This window comes from Marasmius oreades, chromosome 3 (genome assembly GCF_018924745.1).
Source record: "Marasmius oreades isolate 03SP1 chromosome 3, whole genome shotgun sequence".
Taxonomy (NCBI): domain Eukaryota; kingdom Fungi; phylum Basidiomycota; class Agaricomycetes; order Agaricales; family Marasmiaceae; genus Marasmius; species Marasmius oreades.
Window position 1 is genome coordinate 1,503,053 of NC_057325.1, and position 22,632 is coordinate 1,525,684.

General features: G+C 48.3%; 7 protein-coding genes across 10 annotated transcripts; 5 read left to right on the forward strand and 2 right to left on the reverse strand.

Annotated features, from left to right (window-relative positions):
• The first annotated feature begins 168 nt into the window (after positions 1-168).
• E1B28_005818 (uncharacterized protein) lies at positions 169-2,800 on the forward strand. 4 transcript variants are annotated; one of them, XM_043150410.1, is made up of 8 exons: positions 169-298; positions 360-539; positions 593-870; positions 925-1,167; positions 1,219-1,278; positions 1,340-1,796; positions 1,849-1,990; positions 2,051-2,800. In XM_043150410.1, the coding sequence occupies exons 2-8, from the start codon at positions 475-477 to the stop codon at positions 2,429-2,431; spliced, it is 1,626 nt and encodes a 541-aa protein (XP_043011497.1). In that variant the 5' UTR covers positions 169-298; positions 360-474; the 3' UTR covers positions 2,432-2,800. The 4 variants fall into 4 exon arrangements, with proteins under 4 accessions (XP_043011497.1, XP_043011495.1, XP_043011496.1 ...); XM_043150408.1 differs by having other exon boundaries at positions 169-539; XM_043150409.1 differs by having other exon boundaries at positions 169-539; positions 597-870.
• Positions 2,801-3,067: 267 nt separating this feature from the next.
• Positions 3,068-5,837, forward strand: E1B28_005819 (uncharacterized protein). The gene is made up of 22 exons (XM_043150411.1): positions 3,068-3,185; positions 3,237-3,262; positions 3,313-3,339; positions 3,400-3,408; positions 3,461-3,565; positions 3,629-3,666; positions 3,720-3,823; positions 3,879-4,000; positions 4,050-4,110; positions 4,172-4,393; positions 4,447-4,453; positions 4,512-4,543; positions 4,600-4,656; positions 4,712-4,728; positions 4,784-4,836; positions 4,899-4,957; positions 5,010-5,037; positions 5,092-5,128; positions 5,191-5,307; positions 5,362-5,382; positions 5,436-5,575; positions 5,631-5,837. Exons 1-22 carry the CDS (start codon positions 3,127-3,129, stop codon positions 5,745-5,747), a joined length of 1,458 nt encoding a protein of 485 aa, XP_043011498.1. The 5' UTR covers positions 3,068-3,126; the 3' UTR covers positions 5,748-5,837.
• A 194-nt stretch (positions 5,838-6,031) lies between these two features.
• On the forward strand, positions 6,032-6,979 carry E1B28_005820 (uncharacterized protein; the record flags this gene model as incomplete). The annotated part of the gene is made up of 1 exon (XM_043150412.1): positions 6,032-6,979. One exon carries the CDS (start codon positions 6,032-6,034, stop codon positions 6,977-6,979), a length of 948 nt encoding a protein of 315 aa, XP_043011499.1.
• Positions 6,980-8,129: 1,150 nt separating this feature from the next.
• On the forward strand, positions 8,130-9,651 carry E1B28_005821 (uncharacterized protein; the record flags this gene model as incomplete). The annotated part of the gene is made up of 11 exons (XM_043150413.1): positions 8,130-8,214; positions 8,282-8,315; positions 8,374-8,459; positions 8,519-8,674; positions 8,738-8,773; positions 8,830-8,918; positions 8,971-9,062; positions 9,120-9,204; positions 9,268-9,312; positions 9,381-9,416; positions 9,475-9,651. The coding sequence occupies 11 exons, from the start codon at positions 8,130-8,132 to the stop codon at positions 9,649-9,651; spliced, it is 921 nt and encodes a 306-aa protein (XP_043011500.1).
• A 1,935-nt stretch (positions 9,652-11,586) lies between these two features.
• On the forward strand, positions 11,587-16,292 carry E1B28_005822 (uncharacterized protein). The gene is made up of 4 exons (XM_043150414.1): positions 11,587-12,520; positions 12,581-12,741; positions 12,801-13,206; positions 13,362-16,292. The coding sequence occupies exons 1-4, from the start codon at positions 11,850-11,852 to the stop codon at positions 15,808-15,810; spliced, it is 3,687 nt and encodes a 1,228-aa protein (XP_043011501.1). The 5' UTR covers positions 11,587-11,849; the 3' UTR covers positions 15,811-16,292.
• A 629-nt stretch (positions 16,293-16,921) lies between these two features.
• Positions 16,922-17,738, reverse strand: E1B28_005823 (uncharacterized protein; the record flags this gene model as incomplete). Its single annotated transcript, XM_043150415.1, has 4 exons — positions 16,922-16,927; positions 16,981-17,088; positions 17,191-17,376; positions 17,463-17,738. 4 exons carry the CDS (start codon positions 17,736-17,738, stop codon positions 16,922-16,924), a joined length of 576 nt encoding a protein of 191 aa, XP_043011502.1.
• A 2,330-nt stretch (positions 17,739-20,068) lies between these two features.
• E1B28_005824 (uncharacterized protein) lies at positions 20,069-22,248 on the reverse strand (the record flags this gene model as incomplete). Its single annotated transcript, XM_043150416.1, has 2 exons — positions 20,069-21,794; positions 21,851-22,248. 2 exons carry the CDS (start codon positions 22,246-22,248, stop codon positions 20,069-20,071), a joined length of 2,124 nt encoding a protein of 707 aa, XP_043011503.1.
• Positions 22,249-22,632: the final 384 nt, after the last annotated feature.

The window sequence follows — 22,632 nt, forward strand, 5'->3', positions numbered from 1 at the left end:
AGTTGACTAACTGTCCCGTTGTTTACCTCAACGCTTGTCGACAGTCGGCCCCAGTCATGCTTGGACATTTTTGAAGGTATGAGTCATTATATGAGGCTGAGGGTGGTCGAGGACGCGTGAGAACGTGACTTGGCGTGTCGTCGGACGCGTCGCGTTGATAACTTAGATGTTTTCTACCATCATCTAGTCTGTGCTCTTTCCATGGCTCATGCCTTCCATTCCGATTTGGCGAGGAGTAGAGATGACAACATTCAAAAGGCACATCAACGCGAGTTGGCGAAGAAGGACCATCAATTGAGTACGTGGAAACAAGGTTATGACACACTGTCCAAAACACTTTACGACGAGAGAAACGGTAGTGAACGACTCGCAAGGATACTCGGATTTGATACTGTTGGTCAAGCGCTTCTTTACATCAACTCTGAAAGCGACAAGAGTCCCACAAAGTATCGGGAATGTCTAGAGAGGAGTACAATGCTCCAAAGTGAGCTGAAGAGAGACTTGGAAGAGATCGCTTCAAAGAATAGGATTCTCCAGCAGTATGTGTTGAAACTTTTTCACGTCTCTGTGCACTCCGTACTTACCCGTCCAGGGAGCTCGAGACTCGATCGCACCATGTAAATTATCTGGAAGCTGAGAAAAGGTTGTTGGAAGCGAAATACGATGACCTGGAAAGGACGTACAAACAAGTTACAGTGAAATACGCCAAAGATCTTGAGAGATTCGAGAAATGGAAGAAGTGGCTGTGGCATGAAGTAGAAACGGACAACGACCTCGACGAGAACAGTCGGGCGAAGAAATGGGCCATGACCTTCATGCACAGACGCAAAAAGTTAACGGAGAAAGGTACTGGAACCTTCGATGATGATGGTGGGTCTTCATTACCACCGCAGGCTTTTCGTGGCCTCATTCCGAGTTCATTAGTTCCGGAGTTGGTCGATCGCAGTGTCATGGAGACACCAAAACCATCCACTAAACGTTCTAAAACGTCCACTGTGCCCACTCCTTCCCCTTTGACAACTACGACGAAAACAAATTGCGAATCCTCTCCGACCGTTATGGTCCCGTCGCCCTGCGCTCCGGGTAAAATATCGGCATCCATACCGAACGTTCAAGTGACCCCAGTGAAAGACTTTCAAACCTTCGATACTGAAGATAGTTCTCAAGGTAATGCCCTCTGCATAAGTTAGAGCTCAACTAAGATTTGTCGTGGTCCAGACAAACAAGCATCCCACACCTCTGATTCTGCAACGGAAGATGAATCCTTTCCTGATTCCGGTAACATCATCATCATCCCTTTTTGTGGAAAGCACAATTCACTAACATGCAAGGAATTCAGTTCGAGTTACACCACCTAAATCCGTCTTTTCTCCAAGTGCTCAATCGAAATACTTAAAACGCACCCAACATATCACGACTAACACGGAACGTACGGATGGGGAGTCACGGTATTCAGACTCAAACGTACCACTCTGGGGCTTTGAGCCTCCGCTGAAACGTAGGAAGGTGACCGAGAGTTCTCATCTTTTGGAAGGAAGTGACACACCATCTGGCTCTGGCCAAAGAGAGGACCGCGAAGACCCTTTCAACGCGAAAGTAACAAAACATAAACCGAGCGGGCAGGAAAAGGGGATGTCGATGTCCATAGATCGAGAGAATAAGGCGCCAGCGGAAACCGCAACTTCCTCCCCAAACCAAATGCCGCACCCTCCAACAACCACTGCCAGTACTTTAAAGAAATCGAGTGACTACTCCGCTTACAAAGGGCGCGGACGTTATGCACCCGTTGAGGTTTCGTACGTCAGAATGGTAAACCAGTCATTCGACTTTGACTTACCCACGCCATAGGAACGACGAGGACAGACCACTAAATGAACTGTTTGTTGTCGATGCGAACCAGAATCAGGGGCTCGATTACGAGTTTGACAATGTGGTCCGAGGAAAAGAGAGGAAGCGGTTATTGGCGGGGGATTGCGAGGAGTGTCGAGAGGTAAGCAAAACAATATCAACTTTCAATGGACTTGATCGCTCAACGTGCGTCTTTCTATAGTATTATGAAGCCAGTGGCCCGAAACCACCTCGTCTTCAACCACCTCCCTGGAGATCTCCCGCTTCGTCTCCTGTGAAAGACACTAAGAGGACCTCGTGTCATCACAAAGGGAAAGGGAAAGGGAAAGGGAATACCCCTGAAACAATGCCAGAATCACCCACACCTCAAAGGCGTATGATTGATTCACACAGACAAGAGATATCTCGCCATCGGGCTCAATGGGAAAGAGGGAAGACACCTCCTGGTTATTGGGGTATTGGGTTCCCAACTACACAGGAGGTGCAAGATATCAATGAGAAGGCAAAGGAGATCCATCGACAAAAGTTCAAAGCGGTGCAGAGGGAGGCGTTGAATGGGAATGGAAGATATAGGCGACGGTAAACATGTGGGTTGGTGATTTTTTGTTTTCTGCGACGTTGTTGTGTTCCTTCATGAACACTCGGATACAGAACCATGTATTACTGCGGCTTCTTGGATACCTGACCAGCGCAATAACTCTTATTTCAGTCAGCTACTACATACTTGAAATTATGTGGAGTTGTCTCCTTACCAGGATGAGGGGAAGCTGTACATGCCAAATACCTGGCGTAGGACAACGCGGCGTGTTACCGATTACCTATCCCGGCCCTATCCCAGCATGCACTGTGGCTTGTTGCACTCAAAACGCACAGCCGGAACCCTAGAGTTCAAGAAGCCTTCTCCCACTAATATTGCAAGGTCCAACAACTGGCTTACGAGCAGGAAAAACCAGACCCTCAATGCGGATATGACGGATGACACATGTGGCGTCATCCCATAGGCTGATCCGTGGAGAACCGGAGCTATTTAGCTGCCGATGGACCTTGGTATTCCAGTAAGGCCTCTGGACGCTTTTCTGCCAATGGATGCCTATCCATACTGACGTAGGATAGAGTGTGTGTAGATTCTGTTGATGGTGTTTATCAATGCTGTCCATGTGGGTGCTGCCACCTGTGGCGGCTAATGACTATAACCACGTGGTCCCACGTTCGTCCTCAGGCCGGCTATGGGAAACTATTTTTAGTGCGAGCCTTTTGCTCCCTCCTTCATCGACGGCCATGTCAACCCCCAAGTTGTCTCTCAAGCAACGCATTCAGAGCGTCTCCCTAATCTTTGCGTTTGTTTCTTTCTTTTCACCATTTCAACCATCTCACTCATCTTATTCTAGTTGCGGTACTGCTTTGTTCTCAGATGGTCCGTCTTTTCTCCAACACTCTATCAGTAACCTCACCAGGCGTTTGTAGGTTACGCGAACGGTGTTCTCGGTACCGGTAAGCATTGCAGTCTGCTCAACTGACCCACCTCTTTACTGACATGTTGATTGCAAACAGTGAATACCCGTATGTGGTCCCGTTCAGGGAGGTAAATGGAGCTCACTGACAGTTTCAAAAGTCTTGAATCGGATATACGGCGCCGACGCGATAAACAAACACAACTATATCACGATTGTTAACAGTCTGGTATTTGCTGGTGCCGTTGTCGGTATGCTCACTTTCGGTGCGTATTGACTCTAACTTTTCTGCCGACCTATGGGTTCATTATCGTGCGTTCAACATGTAGGGTGGATTTCTGACAAAGTCGGTCGCAAGTTTGGAATGGTCAGTCTTTTTCAGCCGAGAGTTCGACCAGAGTATGAACATTCAGCTCCTAGATGACTGCCACCGGCATCGTTGCTTTCTTTTCTGCCCTTGCTGCTGCTTCCACCGGTGCCAATCACAGTCTTGGTGGAATGCTTGCCATGTTGAGTGCATGCCGGTATGTGTGACTTGTATTGACAACCAAGTACTCATTATCATCCCTCGTTTTATAGTTTCCTCGTTGGCATTGGCGTAGGCGCAGAATACCCCTGCGGTTCCGTCTCTGCATCTGAACAAACCGAACAAGAGGGGATAAACAAGAACGCCCAACATAGATGGTTTGCTCTCGCCACCAGTAAGTTGTCAATTACCAAGCAACTCAGCCGATTAACCCAAACGCGTAGACACCATGATTGATGTTGGCTTCGTTATTGCGGCTTTTGTGCCCTTGGTCCTCTTCTGGATGTGAGTCTGACCTAGCTAGGATCGGTCAGCCGCTAATGAATTGAATCCTGGCGTCCCATAGCTTCGGTGACAATCACCTGCGAGCGGTTTGGCGGCTTTCCATCGGTTTAGGTGCTGTTCCAGCTCTTCTTGTCTTGATTTGGCGAATCGGGATGGAGGAGCCAGAGCGCTACAAGCGCGACTCCATGAAACACGCGAAGATTCCTTACGGGTTGGTTCTCAAGCGTTATGGTGTTAGTTTGGCAGCAATCTCGTTCACCTGGTTCTTGTATGATTTCATTGTGTGAGTATAGTTCTCCTTTTGTTTCTACAACACCTGGCTTAAACCCGCAACAGCTATCCTGTGAGGCCGCGATTTTAATCAAGAGTTTCTGTCGCGATGGCTGATGTGAATTCTCAAGTTCGGTCTGTACTCGAGTACCATCTTGAACAAGTAAGTTTCCCGATACGATTGCGAATGTTTCACTCTGACAGCGGAACGTGGTATAGTGTCACTGGAGGTTCCGATTCACTGGTTGTCGTTTTTGGATGGAACGTCGTACTCAAGTATGTTGGCCTCCTTTTCTTATATATTTGCTGTCAACTGTTGATTTCGCTTCAGTCTATTCTATATTCCGGGTGATTCCTCCTCACTGTTTTTTCAATTGTGGATGTTCGCTCACACCTTTGATAGGTACCGTGATTGGCGCTTTCATTATTGACTATCTTGGCCCCAAATACACGATGGTGAGTGCTTTTGCGTAGTTTTTTTCCCCCCGATAGAGTACGACGAATTGAGGCCTCGATAGATTGCCGGATTACTTGCTCAGGCTGTCATTGGATTCATAATGAGTGGGCTATATACCAGGTATGTCCGAATCGGCCATTATCAAGAACCTGACATCTAACGTCCATAACAGGCTTAGTGGACACATCGCCGCCTTTGCTGTATGTTTGATAGTATTGAGCGAAAATCCTTGACTCAACAACACCGTCTTACAGGTGGTTTATGGGATATTCCTATCTCTAGGGGAATTGGGTGTGTATATGTTCGGATTATGGTAACGCTAAGGACCACTGACAGGAGAATTCGTACTCCAGGCCCGGGGAATAATCTAGGGCTGCTTGCTAGCAAGAGTAGTCCGACTGCTGTTCGAGGGCAGTTTTATGGTGTTGCAGCCGCGATTGGAAAAATAGGCGCATTCGTTGGAACTTGGGGTAAGTGAACGCTACCAGTAGCCCAGGGCATGAATTCACCGTCGATGTTTTTAGCGTTCCCACCAATGGTAAACGGTAAGCCTGATTCTTAATGTCCGGGGTCGAACCATTCTAAGGAGCTATTTTAGCATTTGGAGGACCTAAATCTGACCGAGGAAATACCGGTCCTTTCTGGATTGGTAGTGGCCTGGCCATTCTAAGTGCTCTCGTAACATTTTTCTTCATACGACCCTTGGACCACGATGGAATGATGAAAGAAGACGCTTTGGTGAGCTCTTTGTCGCTTTTGATTATCGACGACAGTGGAATTGACAACGACGTAGTTCCGTGAATACCTTGAACAACATGGTTATGATACCGCGCAGATGGGATTGGGAAGCAGCGATAGCATTGCTGAATTGAGTTCGAAGTCAGATCACGATGAAAAAGTTCCTGTTTGATAAAGATGCACGATATGTAACTGACTTTTTATGATCATCCCATACGACTTTACAATGCAAACTCTGAAGTATCCAGCAATTTAGCAGCCGACTGCATAGCTTCTGTAAGAATGAGGTGTCTTGCTCATGCTATGAATCTTCTTTTTACCTACAAATGGCGTGGGAAGAATAGAACTCGCACCATCCGAGTCGGATGGCGAAAAGATCCATTCACCTCAATGCGTCAACTATCCCACAGACTAGATCGCTCAAGCCATTCCCTTTTTACACCACATCGCCCAACCATGTCTAGCAGAGAACTAGGCCATACCCGAGCTGGGTGTATCTCAACCAGCCCGCTGGATTCTGTTGGACCTAAGCCATCTACCAGTCTGGTTCTTAACTCTCTTGGTCACCTTTCACCTCAAGAACGCTCTGATTCGTCTTGTTTTCACCGTCACAACCGTGCTCCAAATCGCATTGCACTGCAGAACGAAGATGACGAAGAAGAAGCTGTTATTATCACTACCCTCGATACCGTTCCCTTTTGCTGCCATGAAGACCTACTTACAATGTCCCGACATCATCTCATTGGTGTTGCCCGTATCTTGAATGCCAGGTTGCCAAAAGCTTTTCGGATAAACACGGATAACACTGACAGCTTCATTCGAAACTCGATCGAGATCCTGGTTGGGATACGGAAGGGTCCTTTGATGAGTTCAAGTTCTCCCCTCACCTCGCAAGTTGACAAGCCTGGAAACCATTCTCAATCATCTATCGTTGAACGCGGGATGGATATCAAGGGTTCTGAAGACGGAGATCAATGGCAACAACAGACTTTGTTGAATATGAGTCCGCTGGCTACTAAACGCGCAAGAAGGGCGAGCGTCTACGGTTCGCCTTGTGTGACGCCCCGATTGTCAAGGCTTGTCGAGGAGGAGGAAGATGATGACGGGCCTTTTAAGAAGAGGCGACGAATCTCTGAAGCTGGGGGTAGCCGTCTGAAGACTCGTGAAGGCTTCGACACGGGCGTGGGTACGCCTTCCATGTACCGTTCTTCTCGACCTTTGCGAGGACCCTTGGATGACTCCCCTACTGTGATGCGCAAGGCCTTGTTAACGTGTTCGGATCGGATTGAAATGCAAATTTCCACTCCTCTCTATCGAAGGAACAGCGAGGCCATACGGTCAAGGAGCGGCAGGCCGCCTGAGGTCCGCGCTTCGTCGTTGTCGGTTACTCACACACCACTATAACTTCTTTAATTTCTTTTTTTTTTGGTTGCACCTCGATGGAATCGGCCGGAATCCCGAAAGTGGGTAAATAGTCACTTTTTCTTCCTTGTGGACGTGTATCTTTCCTGAATAATGTTACTTAACGACGCATTTGTTCTCGAAGACATCAAGTATTTGGATACAATGAAGCTGTGATCGATTACGTCGAAGAGGAGGTAATTGCGGTGCTTGCTCGGGTAACGTTACTGGACCCTTTGAGAAGTTCGTTACCATTTCTGCTTCCTTTGGATTCTCGCGGACAAATTTCCGAGAGGAGGTACTCCTAAGATCTTCGACCGAAAGCCGATGTAAGCTTTAGTGTCGTCGGCCGAACGGCGAGGTGAAGTTGTCTGTGGTTCTGCTTGTTCTGTTTCTGCCATAAATTCAAGAATTAATATACAATTTGGATAGTACAGGTTTAGTCGGTATTGTTCCTTCCTTTGATTCCCTTTGAGGTTCAGAAATTCTTGCACCTCATCGTTCGGCCGATGACAGCACTCTCAGGAGCTTTCGGCCGAAAACCTAAGTGGCCTTCGAGGTTGTGCTCACTCCCTGTTATTCGGGTGACTTTGCTTTCTGAGACTACCCTCAATCTTCTTGATCAAGCGTTCTGGTGATAGACATCCTTTGAGCGGAAAGATTCGGATTCCAGATTTCGTTGTTGAATGTAGGGTAATGCGGGGTACCGTACTACCGATGCGGGGATACTGTCATTACAGGTGTTCAAATAAGGCAAGTCGGTGTCCCAGCCGACCGGGTTGCGTCATGTGCTCTCCTAGTTCTTATAGTTCGACCACCGCAATGAAGAACCTTCCTACCCTTAATCCTACCCCCATCTCGACGTCTAGCCCATAACTCAGGCGTCGTTGACAACGATTGTATTGGTGAGATTTTCCGTTCTATCTCCTCATGATTTATATATGGGAATGGATGGTTCAGTATATTCCTCGTGGCCGCATCATTCTATTATTCCCTGTCGGCAACTGTTCATAGGCCCACTGATATGTCATCCATTTCAACCCGACTCCAAGCGTGGTTTCTTTCACTGACAATCGGTTGAACCTTCAGCCCCTCGAATACCCCTTCCTTTCGTACTACCAATATCTGGCCATCCTCACCGAGTTAGTGCAAGATGTCGAAGACTGCAATCCAGCTACCTCAACCAACGACCCCTGCGGTTGTACCGAAAAAGAAACCCTATCCTTTTTGGCTTGGTGGTCAGTAGCACGTTTAGCAATATTTATATCGTTCTATACAGCTCAAAAACAATGATTATCTCAACAGGTGTTGCGGCGACTATTGCTGCGTCGATAACGCAGTAGGTTTTCTTTAAACCCCCTTTTATCTGCATGCGCTCATTCGATTTGGTGAAAAAGTCCCCTGGACCTGACCAAAGTCCGGCTACAAGCTTCCGGAGACAAGCGTATGTTAGAAAGTATCAAGAAGACGCTTAGAACGGCGGGTGAGACAGCAATTCACTTATCATCGCCATGACGTTCTCATGTGTGACGGTTCTCAAAGGCGTGCGAGGACTTTTCGATGGCATAACGGGCACTTGGATGCGTCAGATGTCTTACTCGATGTGTCGTTTCTGGGCATATGAGGAAAGTAAGAAGTTGATTGGGGCTACGGAAAAAGGCGCGCCTGCTTGGAAATTGGGTCTTGCTGGCAGTATGGGTATGCATTCAATCTCGTGTGCTCTCGTATACTCCCGAAAAGCTAATTTCGGTCTTTCTTTAGCCGGAGGAATTGCGGGATTTATCGGGAATCCAGGAGGTGCAGACGACCCGTATTTCCGCCTCGGTGTATGACGTTTGACAGTTCGCTTTCAGAGATTGTTATGGTTCGCTTGCAAGGAGATTTTGCCAAGCCTCCAGAGAAGAGGTTTAACTACAAACATTGTTTTGACGCCTTGTTTAGGGTTCGTTCAATGATCGTCTGTATGCAAGATTCTTACCCCTCTTCTCCTGCAGATGGTCCGAGAGGAGGGTGCATCGTCATTAGCACGTGGAGTGGGGCCGAACGTCTTCCGTGCGATATTGATGAACGCCAGTCAACTTGCTTCGTTAGTTCTCCTCACGCATAGTGTCTCTTCAGAGTAAATTTACATGACATTCTCCAGGTACGACTTTTTCAAAGCCGAGCTCCTCAAGACACCCTACTTTGAAGACAACATTGCATGCCATTTCACCGCTAGTTTCGCAGCCGTATGTGTCGAATTTCAACCCCCTATATGTAATAGTCAATAACAGCCGCCAACCGTATCGCAGGGTACCGTCGCAACCACAATTTGCTCGCCTGCAGATGTCCTCAAGGTACCGTTTTCATTGCGAACTCTCTTGAAGAACTTTTCCTGAATCGACAATCCTTTGCCATTTATCAGAGTCGAATCATGAACGCCTCGGGACCTGGATCGAGTGTGCGTCGCTTACTTTCAGTCCTTGGTCTCATTCAACTGCTCAACACTCATCTTTTAGTCTACTATGGGCGCTATTCGGACTGCGATCCAGAGCGAGGGACCTATGTTCATGTTCAAGGGATGGGTACCTGCATGGATGCGTCTACAGCCGACGACGATACTGATTTTCCTAACTCTGGAGCAACTGAAGAACCTTGTCGACTTTACAAGGAGCAAAGGTCATGACTTTGTATGAAGAGAAGAGGTCGAATACGTACGGACTGGGGTGGAGACCTGGCGTAGAAAAAAAATTCTCGTTGTAATATGTGTCGACACGAGGACTCCAGCAACCGTGTTGGTCCAAAATGACTTGTATATACCATGAATCGTTGCGTCCCGTCGAGCGTGTTTTTTGACCACAGGGTTGAACAGGAATTTCTCTCTCAACGAGACCGCTCCCATTTGTGCGTCACGCCCTGGACTTCGCGTTTGCCCTTCTCCAGAGCTCAATTGGACCGCAATGCTGCCATCGAATGCTCCCAGTTTCGCTTGTTTAGCAACCATGTTCCTGCATAGCAGGGCTTCAATAAAGTATGGAACACCGTCTTTCTCGTTCTTTCCATCCACACACCACCTCTACTAGCCTCTCGTTTTTCTGTAGATCATCCCATTCTTTGTAAGTTTCGAGTCCTTCACAGTAACATTGTAATGGCGTACGTACCATACACTGATGTACTCTACGTACTAGCACGTCGTAAGTGTACATTAGTAGGTCCCTGGCATCCAGGTCCGAAGGGAATGTAATATTTATCTATCTATCTAGTACTATTCATGATCCTTTATACTTACATTTTCACAATAATAGCATCCACCTGATGACCACGCGGTACTCAGCGTCTCTCTCCTCCATCTTTGTACAGACCTACATAACTTCACTTGCATTGCTCCCTTGTCATGCTCCTATAGCCCATTAGTGGTTTCCTTAGTACTTACTATCCTGCCTTTACTTATGCCAGAATACTGGTAGACGTTGTCGGGACCGCTCAGGGGTTCCATGTCCTCGTATCATTAGTGGTCTAGGGTCCATCGTCATTCGATACGCGTGTCTAGCGTGATACTTGAATCAATACGTGCTGCTCTGGAGCTGGAGACTTGAATAGTCCTCTCACCTAACATGCAGCTGGTGAATCTGGATCTCCCGATTAAACTATGATAACGACTATTTGAGGAATTGAATGAATGGGTAATGGTCACGGGAAAGAGGAAAGATGGAGTCCAGCCTTCGAGGGCTGGTAGGTAAGCTTGATGGAGTTGAGGCAAAAAAAAATAATATGAACTAAGTGACAAGTGTGAAATTCCAACGAACGGCAGTGGAGGGGGGGTATATATTCTCCTTCTGAGCCTGCCGGAAAGAGGTTCTTGCCTGTCTGTCGGCGTTTATCGCGAGGTACACTATAAGTACTACTAGGAAGAGAAACGGTGAACAGCGGCCTTTAGCTTACAGATATACAAGGCCAAGGCGAGTGATCGGGAATGCTTCACCTCGCCATCTCTGACCGCCATCACCCTCGACGACTGACGTTATACCGTCGAAGACCGGTTGAACTAAGTGAAGCTGATATTCACCCTCCAGAAGGTTTTCGAGACACCTACGCGCCTGACGTTACTACGCGATAAAGCCAAGATTGACAAGTACGGACAAACTGGCCAGGTGTACGCAATCCCCCTCAGCGGCGCGAAATAACGCAGCTAATCTAACCTTGATTCCGTTCCCAACTGTCCAGTGTTTGTGGGGTTTTGCTGTCGATGAGAAGAGGATGTGAGGATGCCATCGGCCAGGCATTATTTCTTGGCCTGAGCATGGAAGTCGAGTATGGCGTACGTCACTTCGATGCCTCTGCAAGCCCTCTTCAACAGTTATAGGCACACATCGTAGGATCCATGTTAGATGCCAACTACGCAGCTAACTGCAGCGTCGGACGCCCAGTCTATAGCAATCGGAGCGCTGAACCCAAGCCTTTCCGACCACCGTACTCGAATAGAATGACCTGCCAGGGATGGTACAAATTACGGTGAGAGAAAGAATCCTGATTCCGACGAGGAGCAGCCTTGAGCTAATCACGGCAATTATGAGAAAGTAGCATCGTGACAGTCATGTTCATGTTGAAAACCGGGTACGTTAGCGCTGTCCGCTGCACCTTGCTTTCGCCCCCATCTGACTTTGGTCAACACGAGGCAGATCCGGATAGGACTCAAGCATATCAGCCTAAAAAAACACGAGGATCACGCGTTTAACGTCCCCCAGACGTCTTTTGGTCTCTTCCCACCACCATCTCAGCTCAGCCCTCACCGCTGAGCCGGCGTCGTGTTCAAAAATCTCTGAAAAATATACAAAAAATAATATCCTCTCATTCATTGCTACGACGCGTTACATCCATTCCCTCCAACGTGCTGATGTTCTTCTTTTCACGTTCTCGCTCACGTTCTTCACGACCACCTACTTCAGATGATCCTCATTCGGGCGCGAATAACGGCAGTAATGGCCATAACCCGAACTCTGAGTCTGCTGGAGAATCTCCAGTAGACGGAGGAACCGATGAGCGACCCTTATCCTATTCTCCTGCTCAGATGTCCATGTCAAGAGATTCAGAGGGCTATCCTTCCTGGCTTCCCAAACGACCTCCCCCTCCTGTACCAGCTTCCACCTTTCAGTCATCTGTCGGCTTCCCGGATTCAGGTCCAAGCGACCCACCTGTGGTGGTCGGTGGACGCAAACCAACGCCACGGTCAATTCGTATTGTGAGTCTGGAAGGCGATGAGTTTGCGGAGAAGGATGCCGCCGTCGGACCTCCACCTATAGGAACCCCAGGACACCCACGAGTTTGGTCTAGAGGTGCCGTTTCCGCCCTTACACCTACCGTTTTTTCTGCGCCTTTGGCAACAGACGGGCCACATCTTCCTCGGATACCTCAACCCTACTTCCGCTCAAAAGGCGTCAACATGGACATCTTACGAAATCCCTTTATCTTGTTCCGTATCTACTACTTTATCTTCCCTGTCTTAGTTTTTGCGCATATTCCTTTGCAAACATTTTTTGACTTCAATGCTGTATTTATATTGATTCAGTGGGTGTTCCCTGCTTGTTTTGTTATCGCTACTGACCACCAACCACTCTTTTACAATAGAGTCGCAAAGCATCCCAACCCTGTAGCGCCTGGTGTCCCTGGCTCTGGTAGAAACTGGGCGTTGGGGTCGGCAGCTTACCTTGCCTGCTGGCTGGTTTGGATTGTGGTCATTTTTCTTGTGTATGAAATCGTTTATTCTTTCGCTAGGAGGTGGCGCACCAGTATGTTCATCCTCAATTAAGCTTCGACTATTCTCCTAATTGTTCACTGACCGTTCCAGAACGCCCTCCTGTGTTTCCCATTTACACATCATCCCCCGCGCGACACCTAGTTTCCCTTACTTCGTATTCCAATTTCTGCTTTATCCACCACATCCGACTCTCTGCGTTCTTACCATCCCGGGGTGGATCTATACGAGATGGTCTGGCAGAAACATTCTATTTCTACGCTCAGAACCTTCCCACTGTCGCTTTACTTCTTCCACGAGCAGGTCTCAGCCTTGCACTCCTTCTAGCATTTTGGACCCCGGATCCCAACGTACAGATGTTGGTAGATCAAGGCTTTAAAACAGGAAGGGACGGCACCTTTTTCCATCAAGATGGGACATTGACAGGTTACGCTCGAGGCGTACTTGCGGCAAATGTTGCTTGGACTATTTGGAGGACTCTGGTTCTTGTGTTTAGTTGGTAAGTCGATCATTTTTTCTCTTGTTTAGTTTGTCTGTCGGTGCCTGATTCTCGTTGCGTTGCGTACCTTGTTTGATTCGTGGCAACCTTTTTATACTCGTTCTCCGAGTTACAACGTTAGTTATTAACCTACTGTTACTCCTTGATCTTCTTAGGATCGGACTTTGGATTTTTTCAGGACAAGCTTTTGCAGGTCTGTGTGGTCCTCGCTATCGTTGGGAGGAGGATGACCTACGAGAGAAGAACCGTTCATCTCTCTATAGCTTGGGAAACAACAATTCTGAAACGGCATATTTCGACCCCGACGCCCCCCTTCCTTGGTCCTGGAAAGAGAGGACCCGGACGCGGGTCTGGGATGCATATGAGTTGTGTCACACTGTGAAACCTCTTGCACGATGGGGAAGTGGTCGTATCGATCCTATTCAAGTATATCGCTACGGCGAGGTCAAGAAGGACGTTCCAGAATCCCCTGCTCCAGAGACTCCTGGTGGGTTTGAGGGTATGGACCGTTTAATGGCCGCAGTGGGGCTGATGCCAGCGCCTGCCTCAGTTCAACCGCATAAACGAAGTGTACTCTCGGATGATTTCTTCAAGAATCCTACTCTTGGGCAGCAACCTGTGGCAAGTGGAAGTGGATCAAAATCGGGAAGGGCTAGCCCTCAACTTGCAGGCAGAACAACACCACTGGAGCTGGCGGCCGTTATACCAAAGGTTGTTCAGAGGGCAACCAAGGAGAAGCAGCCCATGCAGGGAGGCCCATTGATGGAATTGCCATATCCGTTCACTGCCAAAGGGGTTGCACAGGTTTCGAGTGAGGATGTGAAAGAGGCGAAGAAAGATCTGAGAGTGCCGTTCCCACCTTCACCATCAAGAAGTCACGCTAGTAAAAGAGTCGAAACTGGTACCAGTAGAAGTGAAGAAGAGGATGAGAAGGATGATGATGATGATGATGATGATGATGATGATGATGATGATGAGGAGGAGGAGGAGGAGGAGGATGAGGGTGAGGGTGAGGAGGATGAGGATGAGGATGAGGATGAAGACGAAGATGAAGATGAAGATGAGGACGATGAGACAGGTCTTGGAACAACTAGCGAAAATCCTTCCTCGTCTTCCGCGCGAGCATCTAACTCCATGTCCGACCTCGGTGTTCCTGTTACGTCTCGTTATCCCTTCCAGTTCCGTCATCCGACGGCAAGAGGATCTTCGGGGTCGCACATGACACCGCCCTCTAATGGGCGTTCTACGATTGAGTCTAGAATGTCCCAGCAGACTCGTTCAACGTTGTCGACAGGAAACCGTGAATCAAGTGATTCACACTCTCCTCGTTCTCATTATACAACTTCGGATGGTGCCAGTCCTGCGAGCTTTGCAGGAGTAAGCGGTATTCCAATGCCACCGAGGCGACAAGGCGGAAATCGAGGTAGAGGTAGAAATGTCCCCCCTTCTGTGCCCTCATCACCCAGCATCGATTTCCCTCGTACTAGAGGGACGACAGCCCGTGGGAGGGGTGCAAGCCGTGGAAGTCAAACTGGCCCCTATGGCATGTCTTCACCAGAGCCGGTTTTGTACGGATCAGACCTCGAAGGGGAATACGAAGATAATGACGTTACGGGAGAAGGGCTCGATGTATCGATGATGATGGAGCAACCTGAGCCTGAAGGGCCCCATGAAGCAGCAGAAGGGGATGATGTTGTCGGACTGTTGTCAAGTTCAAGAGGGCCTAGTCCGAGAACTTCATTGACTGGCGTTCGCCAGCGAGCCAGCGGCAGCTTTGGTTCCAACCGACCCTCCCGTTTGAGCCTTCCTGGTGGGAACAGCCGACATTCAAGTAGTAATGGATCTCGTTCTGGCTCCAGCTCTCGAACGAATTCGCACTCTGGATCGTCGTCTGGTAGATCTCGAGCAGGTTCGATGACGGGCGCAGTGCGTTCGCGCACCCAGTCTCTCCTCCAGACGATGACTTCAGCTTCGCGCTCGAGCTTGGAACTCGTTCAACACACGGTGATGCGTACCAGGGCCAACTCGAGTATGGCAAGGTTGGAAGAGGATTTCTCTGATCGGACCCATTCAAGGTCCGGAAGTAGCTCTTCTGCAATGGTCAGTAGTGGAGAAAACAATACATTTGGGCATCCCATTCCTCGTAGGAACCAGTGGCAGCAAAGAGAGGAAAGAGTCAACGAAGAAGAGGAGCCTCAGACGCCCGGCTTCCTTCAGATCCATGACATCCCTGAGGTGGTGGTTGAGCCTGCAGTTACATCTGAATCTCCCCCCCGCGCCTTGCGAGAGGTCAGTTCTGACCCCCCGGGTGACGCTCCCTCCCTCATTCCATCGGAGACTACCATGCACGGCGCAGCAGCAGAGCACATCAGTAGCGAGCCTTCCGACGGATTGGCGATTCCTCGACAAAGACAGAGCCGTGAGCATCCTGAGGCTCTTTCGCTCCAGAGTAGCCATGCAGATATTAGTACTGCCGCAGCGTCTTTTGTCACTGCTCCCGCAACCATTGCGACAACGACTGACGATAGTGGGCGAACGGTGTCAAGTTGGCCAGGCGTGTCTCATATAGTCGACCGACCAGACGCAACGTGGAGACCTGCATGAGAATACTTTATGCTGCCTACTGTCATCGATTGACGCAGCCCTCTTAATGATGCTACGATTGGATGCTCCGGAACGACCCCGATTGTATTTTTCTTGATTGTCTGACCAACTGTTATTTCCTCATGTTCATCCCACTTATCTTTATCGCACTGGAGATCTACTACATTGTTGTTTATTGCTACATATACTTATTCTTCTCTCTCAGCCTTTCACTTCATTTTTCTACTCACTTACCTCCTTCAAACTATTCAACGCGGAGTAATCGGATTAATACTGACTACGTAGTACATATCGCATATTCCTATTATGCACATGCCCAACGTACATACTAGCTTAGTTTCATCGTTCAGACCCAAGAGTTTTGAGTGACAAACATCGTATGTTATACGTTTCACCTCTCGTTGGAAGCTAAGATCAAACACCTAGAGATTGATCCGTCTAGTCGCTAAGAATCTGAGTATTAGCCATTCGGTGATGACGACCGTCTTCAGACTTTATGCACTCAGATCAATGACTTCTTCCTCCGATGCAGTCATTCTTTCATCATTCGAACACCTAAGTGGGGCGTCATAAATATTCAAAGCCAATGTAGTACTAGTTCGATACCAACCTCAGTGACAGAAATGATGTGGAACACGAGTACAACCATACATCGTAACGCAAACTTCATGATTCACATGTACTTAATCGTTTAGATAGACATGTAGCAGACACGGCTGGGCGGGGAAACATGGAAGCGCAAGGTGAAAATTGGAACTAGAAAATAACAGTCGAATTTTTTTGAAAGAGGCCACGAAATTCGAAGGAAAAGGGATGCATTATATGAGCGAGTACGAGCTAGCTTTGGTGTCATGACGATCGCACACATACATACACAAAAGTACAGGGAAGGTAAAAACACAGAACAGTGTAGAGACCCCACAAGTAATAAAAAGAGCAACGACAGCAAGACCAAATAAGTAAGTAGGAGTGAAAGGAAAGGACGTTGACCGAAGGAAATGCTTCGACCTTACAGAGGTGTATAGGATGAAGGAAAAAGAGATGATACACAGTGAGATACTGGGATACAAGATCAGGTTCTGATGTTCTTGGAAATTGAACCAGTAGTATTTCATGCCTGATAACAAGAAGTCAGCTATGAGCAACGCATGTCACTTTTTGTACGCTTACCGCAGCTTCCTCATCGCTGGCTGCGGCTTCAGCAGCAGCCTCGTTCTCGGGTTCTTCAGCGATGGTTTGCTCAATATTAGCGGCAGCAGCAGGCTGCTCAGCTTGTGCCTTAGATAAAGATATTAATTCCAATTGCAAAAGATGAAGAATGGCAGAAGGGAAAGATGCGATGAATCGCCACGTTCAGATAGAGGATCGAAAAAGACTTACCTTTGAAGCGGGTTTCTTAGAGCCGGCACGAGAAGCGGGTTTCGCAGATGTAGCGCGCGATGGGGGTTTCGCAGACGCTCGAGAAGAAGGCTTGGTAGTCTTGGATGGCGGTTTAGCACTAGCCTTCGAGGCAGGTTTAGCACTAGCTTTCGAGGATGGTTTCGTAGCCTTGGAAGCTGGTTTGGCCTATTTTAAACAGTTCGAGGAGAACTAGATTAGATTTTCTCGTGGAAAAGCGAGTAAAACTCCTGACTGATAAACGTTTGTCTCACCTTCTTGGACGGGGGAGCTTTATCTTCCCCTTCAGTACCCTCAGCAGGTATATCGTCGTCTGCCTTGCGTTTCTTTCCCCTGGAGGACTTTGGTTTCTCTCCTCCATCTTCCTTTACTTCCTTATTGGCATCTTTTTCGGCTTTCTTAGAACGAGGTTTCGCTGGGGCCCTCTTGACCACAGGTTCGGGTTTGGGCTGCTCCTTAATTCGTGATGAGCGACGGGGCTCACCGGCATCGAACGCCCCCTCCTTCGGTGCAGCTGGTTTGCGAGGCATTTAGTATGGAAACGAAGGGTAAGACGGGAGAAGTTGATGGGGAGGAAAAGAGAAAGTGAGGGTATGAAGAAGAGACGCGTCGGTCAGTTGTCTAGTGGGTTCAACAATGTTATGTTGATTTTCCCATCACGTGGTAGTAAGACGCGTTTAAGGGGTATTGTTGATCGTGAACGATGCTTGTAACAACACGAGAACAACGATTATAAGTAGTATACATGGGGATTACATATGACTCGATGTTTCCATGAGGTAATGGCGGAGAGCTCAATTCAACCGCGATGCGTCTTATAGGAATGGCGCCATTTTTTAATCCTCTAGATGGCCCAGCGCCACTGGTTGGCTGAGCGGCGGAAGCACCCTCTGGTGGAGGTTCCTGATAAGAGAATACCAATGAATTTGTACTCCGATAGCAATATCTCTGTTAAGCTGTGACAAGGAAGCTACCATGACCGGCAGCGGCAGATTCCACTGCATCTTGGTACTTGGAGTTGGCATCCGAACGTACGGTGGAGAGGAAATCAAAGCGAGGTGGGTCGGTGTGTAAGATTTCAGTAGTAGGATGATAAAACACTAGACATGCCAGAGTGAGCGAGCCTCTAACGACAGGAGTTATTGTAAAGACACGCCCCTTCAAGAATGGGTCGCCAAACTCTCTAGCTGTACAGATATCCACTGCCAATCATAGGAATATCCGTGGCTACGGGCCGACTTTCATGTTACACTCACGAACGTCGTCTTGAATGTCTGGACAACCAGATCTCGAAGAACACCTTTCCACCAATCTGGAAGGCCAGACTGTGCGGAGTGCTGCATGGGAACCGGCTTCCTCCCAACCTCTATTTAATCAACCTCCACTGTGACCGCAGGGCAAATAAATGAATTTCCCTACCACGATCATCAGTTAAAAACGAGCCAGAAATTTGTGTAACTTGCGATACCGAAGAGAGCAGAGAGGGATATACACGGAGAGGCGAGGGTGGAGTACAGAAGCTTTCCCCGTCAAAATATACGTCGTCGACGGGGATGTCCGAACTATAGGGTAATGTTCTCTAGGGGAATTTGACGGTTCAAACTTTCTCTGGCCCAAAAGCTCTTAACGGCACCCATGGTCAAACTTTCGTTCTTTACGCTCGATGGTAATTCTCCAATGCTCAATAGCCCAGCGTTTCCACCCACGACAATGTGTTCCTCTGTAGCGTCGTTGCGATCAAGGGGTGTAACTTTTGTGAAGAAATCAGTCGATTTGCAAACGGGTCGTAGACTTTATCCCAGTTGGAGAGCATTGCCTGAACTGTGTATCCCGAAGACGATTGCCGTGCCCCCACAGAGCGTGCATCACTAATAGAGGGAAACGATAGGGGACCGTAGATCGTGATTTGAACAAGCATCGCCATATCCCTGTAATTTCTGTTTGACAATATATTTCTTTCGGAAAAGCTGCATCCAAATTGTACTGTGCAAGAAGTCCGTCATAATTGAAGCAGAAATAGAGAATGACAAAACATACCTATTGATAGGTGCCCAAAAATCCTGAAGAACCTGTCTCGAGCACAGAAGTATTTGGTATTGTTACTAATTGATTCTTCACATCTCTCCGGATGAGCCCAAAAGTATGTGTCCCGGTCATAGAATCTCCATATAACAAGCTGGCATCTTGTGGATGATAAGCAAAATACTCTCCCAAGCCCACGACTGCACCGCCGCCCGCGTCTCCTCAAATGATTTGACCATGTATATGGAGGCCATTCTGTGTGCGTTCACGACCAACTCGGACATGGAAGACGCTGTGTCCGAAAGTAAGAGCAGAAGAGAAACAGACAATCCAGGCATCCTCAGGGAAATTGAACTACAGGTATTAAGGGAACAGAAAGGATAAGTGGAAGTGGTAAAATGCCAAGTACTCGGAGTGTGCGGCACTCATGATGGCGAATTTTCGAGCTTCAAAGATCCTTGAACGGTTTACCGATTGATCTATTCTTCGTTCAGTGCGCCGACTAGAAGTACTGGGATAATTGGCTCAGAGGTAAGCGACTTCCAATGTGTCAAATGCGTCTGTTGACTCACTTGAACTCCTGTAGTGTCGCCTCATTGGCCCAAAAGACCACCTTTACCTGGCGACTTTTGTTCCTCCCCGATGATAAAATTTGAGGCCACAGACTACGTCAAAGTATGATGTTGTATCCATTCTTCCTGACACGAACAAAAAACAGGAACTTGATCGAAATATGGTACATCTGGCCCAATCGTGAGGCATCAGAAATCAAGAGACTTTTAACACGACAAAAGAAACGAAATCAGGAACGAAAACGACCCTAGTAGCCGGTCCTGAATTAACTTTCGGATACTGGATCACTCAGCTCCACCCAATCAATACAACCATCACTCTCGTCATCGCGCGGATCCGATGCACCATAATCACCTTCCTCCTCCGAGCACAAGTTCAGAGGTCGCGTTTGGACTATTTTGACTACTATCTCGTCTGCGGTAATACCGGTAGATGCTTTCACCGGAACCTTTAAGATTGCAAAGTTGCCTTCGACAGCAGATGGATAACGGTCCAAGACCATCGGACTGTCCAGTCTCCTACGGGAGCTTTCCGCGTTCAGATACGACCAGATGTCGGCCAACGTCGTCTCACTGGCACTGTCAAGTTGGATTTCGACGCGATATAAATTGAGCCATCCCCCTCGTTCCCTTTCCGAGACTAGACTCTGGACAAAGAACTTGAGATCTGAAGGGGAAATATGACTGTTCCGAATACACAGTTCCTCGAGTTTGGGACACGAGAGCGGGGGAGGTGATAACTTTGAACCAGAGGAGAGGACGGGGCGATTAAATGGATTCGTAAACATGGGAGAGATGGCGAAGGATGATGGTAAAAAACTATTTGCGGTTGGCTCTAGTATCCTGGGACGTATTGAGTCAACAAGCGGTGTGCGGTGGGGAGCAATGGGTAGGGTGCCGTGAAAGAGGTTCATTGGGAAAGGGACGTTGTTTAGAACGAGGAATCTCAGATTTACGAGTGCAGCGAGAAACGTGTTCAACGAATCTGCGTCGATCTTCACTCCCTTCAAGGTGACAGTATCAACCATCGGAAATGGCTGTTGCGTCGCGGTCGTTTGTAGCTGGTGATTCATGTTGACTACACAATCGGACCTTGACGATGAAGTTGGTCCCTTGCACGAGTGTGCTCCTTCATTTTGGTGAAGCCCGTCTGGAAATAAGACCGCAACATCGCGTGAATAACTTCGTTGTCTTGCATCTCCTACGTCTCCTGTGGCAATGTATCTGAGGATACTCTTCGTATCAGCCTCATGGAGTCCCCCGGGATGAGAGGCATCTTCTAATGTGAGTTTCCGGACATTGGGCGCACTGAAAAGAGCCAGTATTTTCCTGCCATCAAGAGTCGATCGATATCCCAGGCTCAGTTCCTGCAGGTGGGAGAGAGGTATGGTTCCCTCGCACTCTGTTGATGGTGTTCCGTCGGAAGGTCCCACTTTGGACTTTGCCTGATCCAAGGCAAAACCTGACCCATTGACAGCAAGTTTCCGAAGCATCGGACAGGATGAAAGGATGGTCCGAAATTCAGCGAGGGACGGTCGAACATCTAGACAATGAGAAGATAACTCGAGCGAGGAAAGCGAGGAAGATGAACCTGTGCGAAGAAGACTGGGTAACGACGACCAACAAACATGAACCCCTCGAAGAGTCAGGTTGCGTAGGCGGGGAAGTCTGGGAATAAGAGAGCATACTACGCTCGTCACTCTCGGCTTTAAAAATAGAGGGTGTCGCATATGACGGGGCTGAAAATGGGACGAGTGACTAATGAAGTCATTGCAGCGCATAAGGGTAAGAGATTCCAGAAGCAGAGCACCGCGAGTGGTAAGAGACTCGTTGAGGGTGTTGAGCGCCACATACATAGGCGCCCAAGTATCCGTTAAAATGTCGATGGATCTCCAACGTGGTAGATGGGGTAAGAGGAGAGAAATCACCGCTAGCATTGTCTGGGATGAGAAAGGGGGAGTATAGTCAAGAGAATCACAGAGATTCGGTATCCTGATCAGATACGAGACGTTAGGGAGTTCGAGAAAAGGAAGAACTATAAAACGTACTCGGGCTCGCAAAAATCCCAATCCATGTCCCGAGCATCAATTAAGATGTCCAAGGGATAATTCCGAGAGAGGGATAAGTAGGATGTGACATGAGAAGTGTTGAGGACGAGGGAACTGGAAGCTTCAGTGTCCGCGGTGCTTTCTAGTGACCCAACGGTGATACAAAGGCTTGTCCATAGCGCGGGTGTATTCAAAGCGACCGTCCTCCAATGTCGATTAACAGCAGTAAAGACGAGGGGGGTTTTAACACTGTCGACATCGAATAAGGGTGCTTCCTGTGGTGTCTCAAGGGAAGCAGGATGACTAGGAGGAGAATGCGTTCCTAATACAAATATATAGGACAAGAGTTCGACTGGAAGACGCTGAATCGGAGGCTGGGGACGAGCGGACGATCTCATATTCAGTGACAGAATCTGGGGAAGATTGAGTACGGGGGGAAGAAAGTAGCGAAAGGTTCGACGTACTGCAAGGACCTACTTATCTCTTTGTTCATGCGAACCGGAGCAAAGCGTGTTGCTTTATTGTTCTCCTCTGCCCAGATGTTCCCACCTCAGATTTACCGTGTGCCCACTTGACGATGAAAGGAGAGGGAAGTGGACAGGATAGCGCTTAGGCCTAGGAGAGTGAGAATGGAAATGAAAAGGCGGCGACATGATATACGAGTTGCACAGACCTCCTTCTAAATCGGGCGAAACAAAGAACATCGCAATTTTGAGGTAATTGATCTCGTATTGGATCTGCGTGTCTCACATCACCTAGCCGGTTCGGCGCAACTTCATTTC